Source organism: Penaeus monodon, chromosome 4 (genome assembly GCF_015228065.2).
Source record: "Penaeus monodon isolate SGIC_2016 chromosome 4, NSTDA_Pmon_1, whole genome shotgun sequence".
Lineage (NCBI taxonomy): Eukaryota > Metazoa > Arthropoda > Malacostraca > Decapoda > Penaeidae > Penaeus > Penaeus monodon.
The window spans coordinates 3665220-3680219 of NC_051389.1; the positions used below are offsets into that span (position 1 = coordinate 3665220).

General features: G+C 38.7%; 1 protein-coding gene across 5 annotated transcripts in view; it reads left to right on the forward strand.

The window, feature by feature from the left end:
* LOC119568630 (broad-complex core protein isoforms 1/2/3/4/5-like) overlaps positions 1-15000 on the forward strand; it is a 44986-nt gene that overhangs the window by 26634 nt on the left and 3352 nt on the right. For 3 of the 5 annotated variants that reach the window (XM_037917166.1, XM_037917163.1, XM_037917169.1), the window contains exons 6-7: positions 3982-4387; positions 5193-5424. The exons of 1 other annotated variant lie outside the window; for it this stretch is intronic. In XM_037917166.1, the coding sequence (XP_037773094.1) occupies positions 3982-4364 (383 nt within the window). In that variant the 3' untranslated portion in view covers positions 4365-4387; positions 5193-5424. Of the gene's footprint in view, positions 1-3981; positions 4388-5192; positions 6435-15000 lie in introns of those variants that run through there. One more of the 5 variants, XM_037917173.1, reaches the window with a different exon arrangement.

The following is a 15000-nucleotide window of genomic DNA, read 5'->3' on the forward strand; positions in this document are numbered from 1 at the left end:
GAAAGAGCTTTCTAGTAAACAGACCCTATAGTATATAGACCCTATAGTTAGTCAGAAGATTATGGGCAGTGAGTCATAAAAACTTTGTTAATTGTATCTGCAGTTCATTTGATTTATTATTTACTGTTCGATTTGCACCATGTAGAAGCCACAGCTTTTATTGCTGTTTGTTATCAGGATCAGATTACTAAATCCTTGTTTCATCACTAGTCATGAAACTTTTAAGAAGTTCTAATATGTTTCCCACGGGTTCAAAATTTGTATGACAGATTGGTCCATGCCACCTGTTCCTCCTTCAGCTTCTGAATTTTGATTGTTATTTGCCTCTTTGCTACATTCATGGCTTTCATGGAGTGTTATCTTCAACTTCCTGTTTGGATATTAAACAACCAATCATTTGCAAAGCTGAGTCTTTGTGGCATTAGTCATATATTGTATATATATGGTATATATACACTACACACACACACACACACACACATACATATGTTATATATATATATATATATATATATATATATATATATATATATATATATATGACATAGGGGGGGGGTCATGCACCCATTTTTTTTTTTCCATGAATGAACAATTCAAACAGCAATATATATACACAGATATATACATTTTTTCATACTTACTGATGTAAACATAAATATGTATATGTATGTATAAACATATGAATGGTTATTTACACTCTCTCTCTCTCTCTCTCTCTCTCTCTCCCTCTCTCTCTCTCTCTCTCTCTCTCTCCCCCTCCCTCCCTCCCTCCCCTCCCTCCCTCCCTCCCTCCCTCCCTCCCTCCCTCCCTCCCTCCCTCTCCCTCTCCTCCTCTCCCTCCCTCCTCCCTCCCTCCCTCCCTCTCTCCTCCTCCCTCTCCCTCCCTCCCTCTCTCTCTCTCTCTCTCTCTCTCTCTCTCTCTCTCTCTCCTCTCTCTCCTCCCTCCTCCCCCCCCTCCCTACCCTCTCTCTCTCTCTCCCTCCCTCCCTCCTCCCTCCCCCCTCCCCCTCCCCCCCTCCTCCCCCTCCCCCCTCTCTCCCACACTCTTTCTCCCTCTCTCCCTTTGTCTCCTTCCCTCTCATCCTCTGTCTCCTTCCCTCTCTCCTTCTCATTCTCTGTCTCCCTTCCTCTCCCTACCCCCCCTCATTCAGTCATTCATCATTCACTTACACATTCACAGCACATTAAGTGTAATTGCCATAAACACTTTGTGCTCCCAGTTCCAAAAACCTAATTTTGCATCTGTGCCAGACTTTCTTTGAGTAGGTGTCTTACTGTACTGAACTTGATGAAAGGTATGCACCTTCAGATATAATAGGTATGTTGCATACATACTCGTCCCCTTCAGTGTTCATTCCTCAGCATTGCTAACGTTTGAACTGCCTCTTTTGACTTGTGTACCTGGAAATGCTTGTTAATATAACTAGGGGAATGTATTGCATCCTTAACAGTATGAACACTCTCTCTTAAGGTCTTAAGTTTTTTTTTTTTTTTTTACTTAGCTGATAAAAAAAAAAAGAGAGAAGAGAAGCATATATCCCCAAAAAACAGTTTTGAGTACCTTTAGTGCATAGAGAGGGATTATAGAAACGGTTACATAGTATTTGCAAGATCATATTTTTAGTAAGCACTTTCATTTTTCACTATTAAGTAGTCAAAATTCAATATTCAGTTGATACCATGACAAGTTTTAAATTTAAGATAAGCAAGGAACCAAACTTTTATTCTTGTAAACGCTAATTATCCCCTATTCAGATTGCAGTGAGATGTTAGGCACCCTCTTCCTCTAAGGGTAACTAAGTGAAATTGCATTGAAACTGTATGTGAGGAATTGCATTCACCATTTTTTTGTCATATAAATCCTACTACTAATTTATATTGAAAAGTAAAACCAACAAGGGTTTTCTATGCTTGAATTCCATGTACTTGCTTATGTATTGTCTGTATGTTGCAAAACTTACTAGTATAGTGTGTCAGGCATTGCTCTTTATAAGAGACTAAATGTGTACCATAAAAAAGAAGTTCATTTTGAACTAGGAATGAGCCTAAGCTTGAGGCTCTGTAGGTGGGCTAATATAGTATACATGACAATTTACCACCCACCTTGTGCACACCCAAATCCCTAATCCTCTGATATGCCGGAGTTGCAAAATATTATCACTTGTTTTATTTTGTTTAGAATTTCAATGCTTGGGGGGGTGTTAGAGTTAGAGAATCGTAAAATTTTTACTTGAATTTTACAAATAGCGTGATGACATATTGCTTTTTTATATATAAACAAATATTACAGTAAATGTATAGGGGGTGAACTATGCTTTGGTTATGTGGGCATTTATTATTTAGGTCTTAATATTCATATTCAGTCCTTTTCCCACAGCCATCCACAATTGCTTTTAACCAATTAGTAAAAAATATATATTTTTTGGCCATTTTTCTGGCAAATGATATCTGTAATTGCACCTCATCTCTTATGAAGTAGAGGTTGAGAATTATTATTTAAAAGTAGGTTTGCTTGGGTTTATTGCTTCAGTTTTTTTTTTTCCTTCTAGGAAAAAAAAAACAGACAAATAATTAGCAGGCTCACTCACTCTCACTCTCACTCTCACTTTCTGTGTGACATTCTCCTCTCTCTCTCTCCTCTCTTCCCTCTCCTCTCTCTCTTCCCTCTCCTCTCTCTCTTCCCTCTCCTCTCTCTTCCCTCTCCTCTCTCTCTTCCCTCTCCTCTCCTTCCTCTCCTCTCTCTCTCTCCTCTCTCTCTCTCTCTCTCCTCTCTCTCTCTCTCTCTCTCTCCTCTCTCTCTCTCTCCTCTCTCTCTCACTCTCACTCTCACTCTCACTCTCACTCTCACTCTCACTCCTCCTTCCTCCTCGCTTGCGCTCTCCCTCTCCCCCCTTTCTCCCTTTCACTATCTGATCTTTCTCTTCCTTCTCAGTATGTATCTCTTTCTCTTTCCCATTCTCTCTCTTTCTCCCTTCTTTCTCCCCCACCCCCTTCTCTCTTCATGCTTCCTCTGCCTGTACAGGAACTATGAAAATGATTGCTGATAATGAGATAATTAATTAGAAAAATAGTTGTATGTTTTTCTTTTCTGATTATTTTTTTGTGGATGAAAAAATGTATGTGTTACCAATTTTGATACTACATTTAAAAGCTTACAATGACAGTTTTCCAAATCAGAAAGGCATTAGAATAACAGTGAAGCAAAATTTCCTAGGGTGACATGACGAGGTGCTGGGTATTAGTCGTCCTTAGAGAACATGGAACTTGCAGGAACTTGGTGTTGTTAGATTGACTTTGATCTTGATTAGCTCTGAAGTGTGTGAGTGGGTAAAAGTATGAATGGAGTTACAGTTGCATGTGTAGGAGTTTGTATTGGATCAATTGGTAATGGACTGTTGGTATTTCTTGTAGTTGTGATGGAAATTGGGGTTATCATTTTGGTTTTGACTGTGAATATATAATCTATACTCCTGTCAGTAATAAGAAATGTAGAAGTTTGTATTTTGTATTTCTTTCCAAGGTTTGTCAAACAGAAACATGGAAATCATTTTTGGCATGCCATTTTTATTTTCAAGTTTTCTTCACTTAGATTGGCTTTTTGTGTACTTTGAAACTTAAGCTGCCTAGTATATTTATAAGTAGTGATTTCCTTAAGTTTAAGTTGAATGTATTTTACCCCTTTGTCACAGGACCAGATTACTAGATTGAAATTTGCGAGTATTTATAGTGGATTCTTTGTATAGTATAATGGATTTAAGAAAAATAGAAATACTACTATTGGAAGACTATAATTTAGACTGAACATAGTCTTTGATAAGAACATTGCCAGGTATGTACCTTATTCTAACAAACAATCAATTGAAAAATCAGCGAACCTTGAGATCCTTGTAAGAAAGACCTGCGAACAGTTGGCTGAGTGGGGGCATTTGGCAGCAGCACTTTGAAGGGCCCAGGTTAATGCCATCTTTTGCTCTGTTCCAGATGCCCCCGCTCGCCAAAGGTGGCGCTGCATGCAACCCCGCCTCTGTCCGTTTTGCTGGAAAACTTTCAGTAACTCGTTTAACCTGAAACAACACATAGTGAACGTGCACACAGTAGGGGAGGGGATTGAGTGTGAGATGTGCCACAAGGTTGTCAAGAACAAGTGGTACTTGCGCAAACATCATGTGACTGCACATGGTGCTCCCCTACGACGCTCCAAAGGCAGTGCTGACTCCAAGTCTGTCAACACTTTGGCAAATCAACTGCCTAGCAAGGATTTGGCCAACGACTTAAGCCTAGCGCTAGCACCCACCAGCCATCAAACGGAGACAACCCAGCCACAAGAGGTCTTCACAAAGAAACAAATGGATCGCATGTGCTGAATTGCCCCTCATTAATTTCTATAGTATGTTCTGCAGTTGAAGATTGAAATGATATACAGATGGTTCAAATGGGTATAAATACTAGTCTCATAAAACGAGATGAAACATCTGTTACAGAAAAATGTCCTGTCAGTTACATTTGGGCTATGATACAAGACAACAACAGGTGGACATGGACAAAATTCTTGGGATGTGGACTCCTAAAAATACATAGATCTTTCCTTTTTTTTTTGTTTTTTTTTTTTTTTTTGTTTTTTTGGTTAACTTTTTATTTATTTATTTATTTATTTATTTATTTGATATAATTTTTTTGAGATCTGACACCCAACATTAATAAATGGTCCTCAATGACATGAGCTTCCCCAAGTTGTCCCGTAAATAACAAGTAGCATGTAGCCAGACTCTACTAAGCATGACCCTGTCCAAGTAGTGTTCTTGTAGACTCTCAATAGTTACTGACAATCTCTTCAGTCCTTTACCCAGTCTATGGAAGGTTGAGTAGGCTCCTTCCTCATCATAACTTATTAATTGGCTAGATTTAAAATTAATTTGCTAAGATAGTATTTCATTGGCTAAAATTATTAATGTCACTTTCAGGAGGTTAATTGGCAGAAATATGGGGCATTCATGGTAAGGAATGAATTAACCATGGGTTAGAGGCTAGAAAAGAAAGCCTTCTGATTTAAATTCAAACAAAACTCCATTTGTCCACCTGTCGTTCCCCTGATCAGAGAATCCTGATAGCTATAACTCCCTTAAGTAAGCTAAGTGGACTTGGATGTCCCCAGAGACAGCCATACTGAGAGGACATTTCTTCTTCCCTTGCAGACGCTGAATATCTGGTGCGGACATGCGTTCCCAAGCTTTGGAACAGCCGTCAGCCAGGCATCTGTCCCATATGTAACCGCGTCTTCAGCAACAAATTCAATCTGAAACAGCACATTATCAATATTCACACCAAGGGCGAGGGGGTGGAGTGCGACTTGTGCCACAAAAAATGCAAAAACAAGTGGTACTTGCGTCGCCATCAGGTGACTCATCATGGGGCGCCTCTTAAACGAAACCGCAACTACACCATGGAGCAGTACGTCAATGATGAAAATGATCAGGGAACCAAGGACACTACGTCCGAGTAAGAACCCCACCTGATCTCTGTGTGTGTTAGACTGCAGGAGGATTCAGGCCCTACTGCTCTAACTCGGCAGAAACATATCAAGAAGTGTATCTTGGTTGGCTATTTTGAAGCATTTAATCCAAAGTTGTTATGTCTGTTGAGTAACAGATTGTTCAAGGGTAATGTTTTCACCCTGACACGGCTTATAAATAGCTGGACCAAGTACACAACCCCCAAAGAGGCTGATCATTTGTAACTTAGATTTTCAGCTATTTTAAGCTGACCAAGTCTTTGCAATGCCCTCAGTTTTCATTCTCAGGCATAAAGTAATAACATAAGTGCTCAACTTTACAGTATATATAGTTAGAAAGGTACATAAGTGTCACAGCTTTGGATGGCATACAAGGAGAATAGCCCATATGAGTATTGAGTATTGGTAATGTGTTGGTTCATGGTGAGTGGATGGTTGGTGTTTCCAGTGTGTCTGTAATGAATATGTGGACCTTTTACCACTTCTTAGACTAATTAACTAAGTTGTTAGGGAATCAGTGCAGCTCCTTTGTCAGTAGAAAAGCTACAGGAAGCAAGCTGCATTTGATTACCTTGAAACAGATGCTTTACAATGAACCTCTTTTATTTTCTCGAAACCAGTGTAACTGGGAAGAATTTTGTACCCCTGTATTTCCTCTTGTACCTAATTTGTGCCAAAAAGAAAATTAACTTTCTTCTCTTCCATTAGCTAATGATCAGGAAATAAGTAACACTTATCAATATTTGGAAGCATTGGGCAATCAGTATCTTTTACTTCCAAGAAATTTGTGCAAGTTTGAGATGATGTGATGTCAGGGACACCTGCTTTTTGAGACTTAGATTATGCAGACTCCTAAAGTGTACAAACAAAGTAGAAAATCACATTATCTCCAGTGCAAAGATTCTGTGCCACTTAATTCATAACTTCTATGTCTTCCAAAGGCTACGACAATACCTAACCAGTATGTTCATGTGTATGACTATAGAGGTAGCTGTTGTTTGTGAGATTTTGAAATACCTCAACAAATTAATCAAGTGGTTGTTAGTGTTCAGTGGGATTACCCCCAGCAAAAGTATTGCTCTTCTCAAAGTCCAGCTAGCCAACGCTTCTCTTCCTGTATTTTGGCAAACTTGGCATAGTCACAAGTGGTGTCTATGTGCTGAAACATGCATTGTTTGGTTATAGAAGCATTTGCTTTATTTGTAATTATTTTATATAATTTTTTTTTTCTTGATTAAATGCAAAATGAGCTATATGTAGGCACATAGGCATTAACACATTTTTATACTCACTCTCGGTAACCAGTGAGAATCCGTAAACAAAGTATTGGTACATAGTAACAAAGACAAAAGTACTACCTACCTCCCTCCCCTTTTCTTCGGCGCTACCTCCAGTTTCTCTCCAGTTACATACATATTTACTCACATGCAGGTTGTATTTTGGTAGATTGTCATTATCTGCAGAGATATAATCATGACTAGGGAGCACATTATTTTTTATTATTCTATATATACATATATATATATATATTTGTATTGCAGACAGTGTTTTATAGGTAAAGTCTTGTTATAATTTAAAAGTTGTTTAAAAGACCATATATTCAATGATGACTATGCCAGTGCCAATTGTAACAACCATGACAGTATATATTTCCGTTGGTTATTTGATCTGAGGATAGTGACAGCAGAAGGAGCAGAGTTCTGTGAGCATTTCCATGACAGGTAGATATTAATGTTCAACGGGTATAGCCTAATGCTATGCTGTGTTGAAGGAAGTTGTTAAGTGATAAAAGCATACCTCCTCTGAGAGAGTTTAGTTGTAAAGTCACCGTGATGGGGAGGTACTGGTTGTGTTCAAGAAATGTTTTCTGGATCATGTTGGTAAGTGATGCTGTTTGCTCATAACTAATTGGACAATCCAGTATATTTTTAATCAGTTTAATGGCTTTATCATAAGTTCTCCAAATTTAAGAGTTTTTTGAACACAATCATTGACAATAAGCTCTCTTGAATCAGAGACATTCCAGATGGAATGAAATCATGTGATGAACAATCAGTGAGGACGAGGCTTGTACAGCGATATGCATGAGACGCTCACACCCAGTGTTACCCATTGCTCAAAACCCCTTCCCCCTTCCTCACTGTGTCTCTTGTTTCCATATCAGCAAGTATGACTACCTCTTTGAGCGACGACTTTATTTTGTAAGACATATTCCTTCTTTTTTCCTCCCCTTTTTTTATGTTTGTATTTTATACTCTTATCGTTAGAGTAACATATACCCAGTGTAAATGGGAATCAACCATCTGAGGTCAGAAAAGTTGACAGTCAGATCATTGGTTTCACAAACATCAGTTTCTTTTAAGAATTGAATAAATTTAGATAATACTCAAAGTAAGTAACAGAATGAAATTATAGAAATTAATATTTTTCTCAGTTGCTTGGATGGTTTAAAACCTCCAACCAAACAACACAGGGTTATATTTGGCTGTTCAAGGAGGCGTCTAAGACTGCCTGCAAGTAGCAGCCCATATATAGTAATGTCCTCTTATACTGGAGAATTATGATGTACTTAATAAGGCTGAAGGAGATGGTCATGCTTGCCATTTAGTAATATACAAGATTTCAGAAAAAAAGGTTTGGTTGGAAACTATTTTTGTGATTCCCTTTATTTTTCATATATGTAATTTATTAAAAATTTTGGATGCACGAATGTATCCACTTTTTGTGCCAATTTGTGTATATTGTGTCTAGTGTATGTGTAATGTTAAAGATTTCTTATGTGTGGTGTATGGTACTTACATTGATAAAAGGTTTAAGGTGGAGTAAGTGGTAAGGATTTATGTATAAATGGATTACATTCAATTACAGTGTATTTTTAGTATGAAGTTAAGTTATATTTATTTCTATTTTTTTGGTATATGTTGTCCTTATTATCTTTATTTGAAACCATGTCCTTATAGTGATGTAGTTTGTTAATGTAGGTTAATGATATTTGGAGGTCTTTTTGAAGCATCAAAAATTGTCTTTTCTTTTTATCAACAGAACAATTAACATTATAATGTGCAATTTGTTCCATAGTGCAGATTTTTACATATCATTTTTGGAGAGATCTCCACTTTTAAGGAAATGTGAGTGCATTATGCTAAGGAATGTTTAATAGTTTTTTCTGCACCTGTTAAATCCATGTTCATTGCCTACTTTTTGTTATCCAAGGAATATATTGGAGCCACCATTTGATTTAGTCCCACACAATTAGAGCCTTTCAAATGTTTATAGAAAAGAATGCGATCAAACTTGGAAGCTCTCATTTGTTAAGGTCTATCTGTATGAAATGGAAATGTCTCCCATATTGACTTGGGCCCACTGTTATGACCCCACACCCTTGCTAGTTGTGACGCATAGTGCTAGCCGACCAGTTGTTGCCCAGCCCCAGAACAGTTGTGCTTAACTTAAGGACAGTAGCCATGCTCCAGAAGAATGAGATGTTTGCACTCTAACTCTGCTCAGGGCCTTAGTCTAAGGTTCCTGGATGTTTAATGATACCTTATACATCTGTCAAGAGTTGTTTAAGAGTTGAAAGTATCTCATGCTCTCTGAATGCACCCAGTATCTATGGTATGGTAGAAATCAAAGTATGGCCATTTTATGTATTTGCCTTCTGAGAAGTTCTGATACCTTTCTCCTAAGGTGTATATAGGGTGGTCATGCTGCTCACTACCTACCATTTTAGCTATAAGTCAAATATTGAATCCTTCATCAAAGCCCATACCAAATCAATCAGGTTGCTCATCAGGTTGTTATACCCAAGCCGGGGTAGGAGGGAGCTGAATACAGCAGGAAACATGATGTTCTGTTTTTGCACACAACAAACAAGAGTGGTAATTGAAGAGTTTTGTTTCTCATAGATTACTATTAAGAAAATAATAGATGATGATACTGACGCTGCAGTTACCAGTTGTTATGTGCAGAAGATATGTGTCAACATATGTTTCCTGTAGTGGGAGGAATAGACAAGTTGAACAAAGACTGATTCAGCCTCGTTTTGGTGTTGTCCAAGTGCCTTCGTCAGATGAACTTTCCGAGAGATTAGCATATTAGTGGATGTTAATTTTAGTATACAGACTGATTATCCACTATAATATATATCATATTTTAACCCCATCCCATGACTAAACTAAGTACAACTATTGATATTTGTTACAAATCCAGGGTATGTATGGGTGCTTGACTCGGCTAATCATGTTGACTGTTTTAAAAGACGGAAATGAAGTTACTTGGATGAGATGCATTATGTCATGAATGTGAAACTTAAAAAGAGATAATAAGGGCTATTATCAGCCTCCCCATGAACCTTTAGCTCCCTTCTCTCCGGCCTCTGTAACTCTCAACTCACCTCACAAACCAGGGAATAGTGCCTCTTCGGAGGTGCAACATAGCCACAGCAAATTTTTACAGGTCCTATTACAGGTTACCAAAGTGATATAATGGGTTAACACTAACAAGGGATGGAGAGACGGTAACCAATATAGTTTTTAAATATCCAGTTATATTTTCTCCCAACTTTGTTTTATATTTTTTGTAAACGGGAGATATCTTACCACAGTTATTTGGCTCTCCAGCCCTTGTTGCCCACTATATCATGTGTACAGGTTTTTTATTTTCAGAGTCTATATTTCTCAGATGTGTATCATTACTGTAATTATGTTTATTGATATTTATAAAGACATATTTCTCATCTGTGTACGTAAGGCTCGCTGCAGGGAGACAGAACCCAGCTATCTGAATCCGTGATCCGTGAGCCTTAATTCATGCACGTTACAATGTACAGATCATCCAAGTCAGTTTTTGTAAAGCAATAGCATGTGTCAGGTAAATTTGGTTCACAAAGTTGATCCGTGTTCCACATGTCTGATGATAAGTTCTGCAAGTTAGGTGATGTTAGGAAAAGAATGTATCAGGTCAGTCAGGATCACGGAGCTCAAGAGTACGGATAGAACCCTGCTGCGGCTTGCCCATGTAAAGCTGGCTATCCATAGTACAAACTGATATAACACTGTGCTACAAGCTTGGCTCCATGCAATTGCTACATTTGGACCTCTTTCTGATAGTTTTTTTTTTTTTTTTTTTTTTTTTTTTCTTTTTTTTTTCTTTATTTTGTGATGGATGCTGATGTGTCGGCGTTTTGTGTCAGAGTGAAAAGGACACATCTCTTAAATAGCTATGTAAGGTCAAGGGTTAAAGTTCATCATGAAGGAGGCCATATGCATTGCCTGTGCTATTATTCAGGGAATTGATGACACATATTTATGGTGTTCAACTCTTGTGGGATACTCCTCTCCCTTGTTCCAAAGGCAATAAGGGTTTTTTTTTTTAGAGACAGACCAGTGATTTCTAGTTCAAATAATGTAAACTCAGATATTTTTTGGCTAATTTGTTTTACTAAATGTCGATTTCAGCATCTGTCTTAACGCATGTACAAATTTTTTGTCATAATGTTAGTTTTAAAGATATTGGATGTTTTATGTGCAAATAGATTTAGTTACGTGTCTAATGTGTCTGGAGTTTTGCAAGCATCTGATATAATGACCCCCCTACCCTGTTGTCCACCCACTCAGTTGTAAATTCTGGCACACACTAACATTGTTTGGCAGCTAAACTAGTAATCAATAATTACATGTGCTTGAATGTATAAATAGAAATATGCAAATAAGCAGTAATACATACTCATTCAGAAGCACACTCCAATGTATACATGTATAGACAAGCATACTTATTTAAATGTTCATTGGTACACATATGGACATATGTATAAATTGACATGCACATGCACGTATATATGCAGATATACACCCACTCCCACACCTACACCTATACTTACAGACATACATGCTCTCTCTCTCTCTCTCTCTCTCTCTCTCTCTCTCTCTCTCTCTCTCTCTCTCTCTCTCTCTCTCTCTCTCTCTCTCTCTCTCTCTCTCTCATATACAACTGTGCATGTGCGCGCGCGCACACGCACACGCACACGCACACGCACACGCACACACACACACACACACACACACACACACACACACACACACACACACACACACACACACACACACACACACACACACACACACACACACACACACACACACACACATCCACTTAAACATTTGTTTATTTACATGCATATGCTTGTGTACCAGCATTAATATATACATACACATTTGTATATGTACTTGCCATTTTACTTGCATTTGCATATACAATGTGTCTCAAACTCATACAGACATTCATTGTAGATATGTTTGTATTCCATATTTGTTATTTACAAAATGAAAAATGTGTATATGCAAATGTGTATACATGTGTTCAAATGCCCCTCGATAACACTCAGGGATTTTTACTGTTATTCAGAAGAATGCAAAGTGTCATTTGAATTATGATTTTATTTTTGGGGTGTCAAGAGGGACTGTGTATGTTAACTGCTTTGTGGTAAAGAAAGTTTTACAATGGACAAGATCTGCCTGGATTTAGGTGGCAATAGGGCTGGGATGTGAGAAGTAATGTAGTGAAAGACATTTTTGATGTGATATTCTTATTTATTAATGAATTTAGATGTGTCTTTCTTGAGCCGAAGGCTTCTTCTAGAATTTCGTGCCAAGGATTATTTACCCAATTTTTTTTGTACCTGAATCTAAGACCTTTTTATTTTCTTATTGTGGCCGTGCCAAATCCTCTCTCTGGTCAAGGCCTGGTCTGATCACCAGTTAGACTCATTTGTTTATAAACGATTTCATGCGGTGTTATTTCCATACATAGTATAATTACTTAATTTTTCTTAAAGTTTGGACTGTATACATGACTTTTAGTTTTGAAAGTAAGTGAGCAAATGTGTAAATGTAAAGCATGCAACGAAAGTGCACATACATACACACTCATGTGCATACTTACATGCCCTGTACAAATGTATACATATATTTCATGGAAACAGATATTTGTGAAATATCCATACGTATCTACCTCTTTATACAGTTTATATATCTAGATAAACATATATGCATAAATCTTATAGACATTTGTTTAAAGTGTATGTATGTATGTATATATTTATGTATGTATTTATGTGCACGTAAATGTGAATTAAGTAAATATATAAACTGAATGATTTGACTGATTGACTGAAAGACAGACAAACAGACATACCTCTAGATAACTTGACTGCTTGACAGACAGACAGACAGACAGACAGACAGACAGACAGACAGACAGACAGACAGACAGACAGACAGACAGACAGACAGACAGACAGACAGACAGACAGACAGACAGACATATTTTTGTGTGCAAGCACAAAGACATCAGGCAAGATATAGACATAGACAGACAGACAGACGCAAGGTATACAGGAGGCTTGATAGGTAAAAGACAATCAATGGGCCTAAGGTGATGTCCTCACATGGTCGATGTGTGGTCGTGTATGGGACCAGGATACTTTAAGCTTGCTTGTTGCAATCATTTGTATTTTTTTTTTCTTTTTTCTTTTTTTTTGAAATCTAAATGCATTGGTGATCAGTTCCACTTGCCAGGAACCTCTTTCTCATTTCTTCCAGTGGCTCTGGTTGCCTCAACTGGAATTCAAGATGTAAGCCCCCCCAGTTTTGGTGTGCTCAATGCCAGGTTGACAGTGCTTCTTGGTAGTTCATGTGAAACCTGAAACACCTACAAGCGTGTTACTTCTCATTTGCTTCCAAAATGAATGAGATACCTACTGGCACTGAGCATGACAAATTGTATCCTTCACAGGGAGTAAAATGGGTCATTAACACGGATGACTGACTTTTCGTTTTGTCGGTTAAATGCTCATTCACTGTCTCACTCACCCACCCACTCTCTCACTCACTCACTCACTCACCCACCCACTCACTCACTCACTCACTCACTCACTCACCCACCCACCCACCCACCCACCCACCACCCACCCACACACACACTCACTCACTCACTCACTCACTCACTCACTCACTCACTCACTCACTCACTCACTCACTCACTCACTCACTCACTCACTCACTCACAGGCACACATTCACACAAGACACACAACACGCACACTCACACAACACGCGTAGTCACACAAGACACACAACACGCACACTCACACAACACGCGTAGTCACCCACACACACACAACACGCACCCTCCCCCACAACACACAACACGCACCCTCACACACACACACCACACACACCACACACACACACACACACACACACACACACACACACACACACACACAACACACCACAACCGCACCACACCCCCCCCCCCCCACACACACACACACAACACTCGTAGTCACCCACCCACCCACACACACAACACGCACACTCACCTCACACATGCACACCCACCCCACACACACGGACATTCACCACACAAGCACACGCACACTCACCTCACACACTCACACTCCACTCACCTCACATATGTACACCCACCCCACACGCGCGCGCGCACACAGACACTCACCACACAATCACACGCACACTCACCCCCCGCACACAAACACACACACACACACACACACACACACACACACACACACACACACACACACACACACACACACACACACACACACACACACACACACACACACACACACACACACACACGTTATTTCACGAACAGCGCAATGTCATTAAAGCTTAATGACCCAACGATGCTCCTGTGATTAGTCCCGCGTGTTCTCCTTTTCCCAGTGTCATTTTCTCAAAGGCAACTCTCTAAACTGTCCTTGTGTGATTTCCCTTCCCGCTCCCCCTCCCCCACCCCTTCCATCGCCCCTCCACCCCCCGTCCCCCCCCCCACATCTCCCCCTCCAGCAGATGCTTGCTGCGTACTCAGGCCCCGATCATTGCAGGGACCTCTCTGACTCATCAATAAACAGTGTCACAGTGGAACAGCATTTTAATCACCCATAATACTGTTTTGAGTTCGATTTGCCTGTACCTCATGTTTTACATGGTTTACATGTATTCAAGGTTTTGTATTAAAAGAATGTCCTCTTCGTATTCATGTTTGTTTAAGAGACCTTTCAGAGCAGCCGCTTTGAATTAGTGATATGTAAAGTTTAATAAGTCCTAGTTGGTTTAGAACTTGCCGATAAGAGTATGTAAATGTCTAATCAATTGCAAAACCTTTGATTAAGCAAATTGGTAATTAGCAAAAAAAAAAAAAAAGATAAAGAAAAAAATTTGAGATCCCGAGACAGATATGCAAATGTGGAATAATAAAAGTATTTGTTTAAAAAGAGGTACCCTTTCTTAAGTAATTAACAAAGGGTTTATTATCATTCGTACACATTTTTTATGATTAAAAGAAATTATTAACAAACTTAAACGAGAAACTATGCATTTTACAAATTAGTTGAGACGAAGAAACAATAATTGTTAAAATTATACCTATAAATATTTACTGAAAGCAAAACAAGTTGAGAATCAA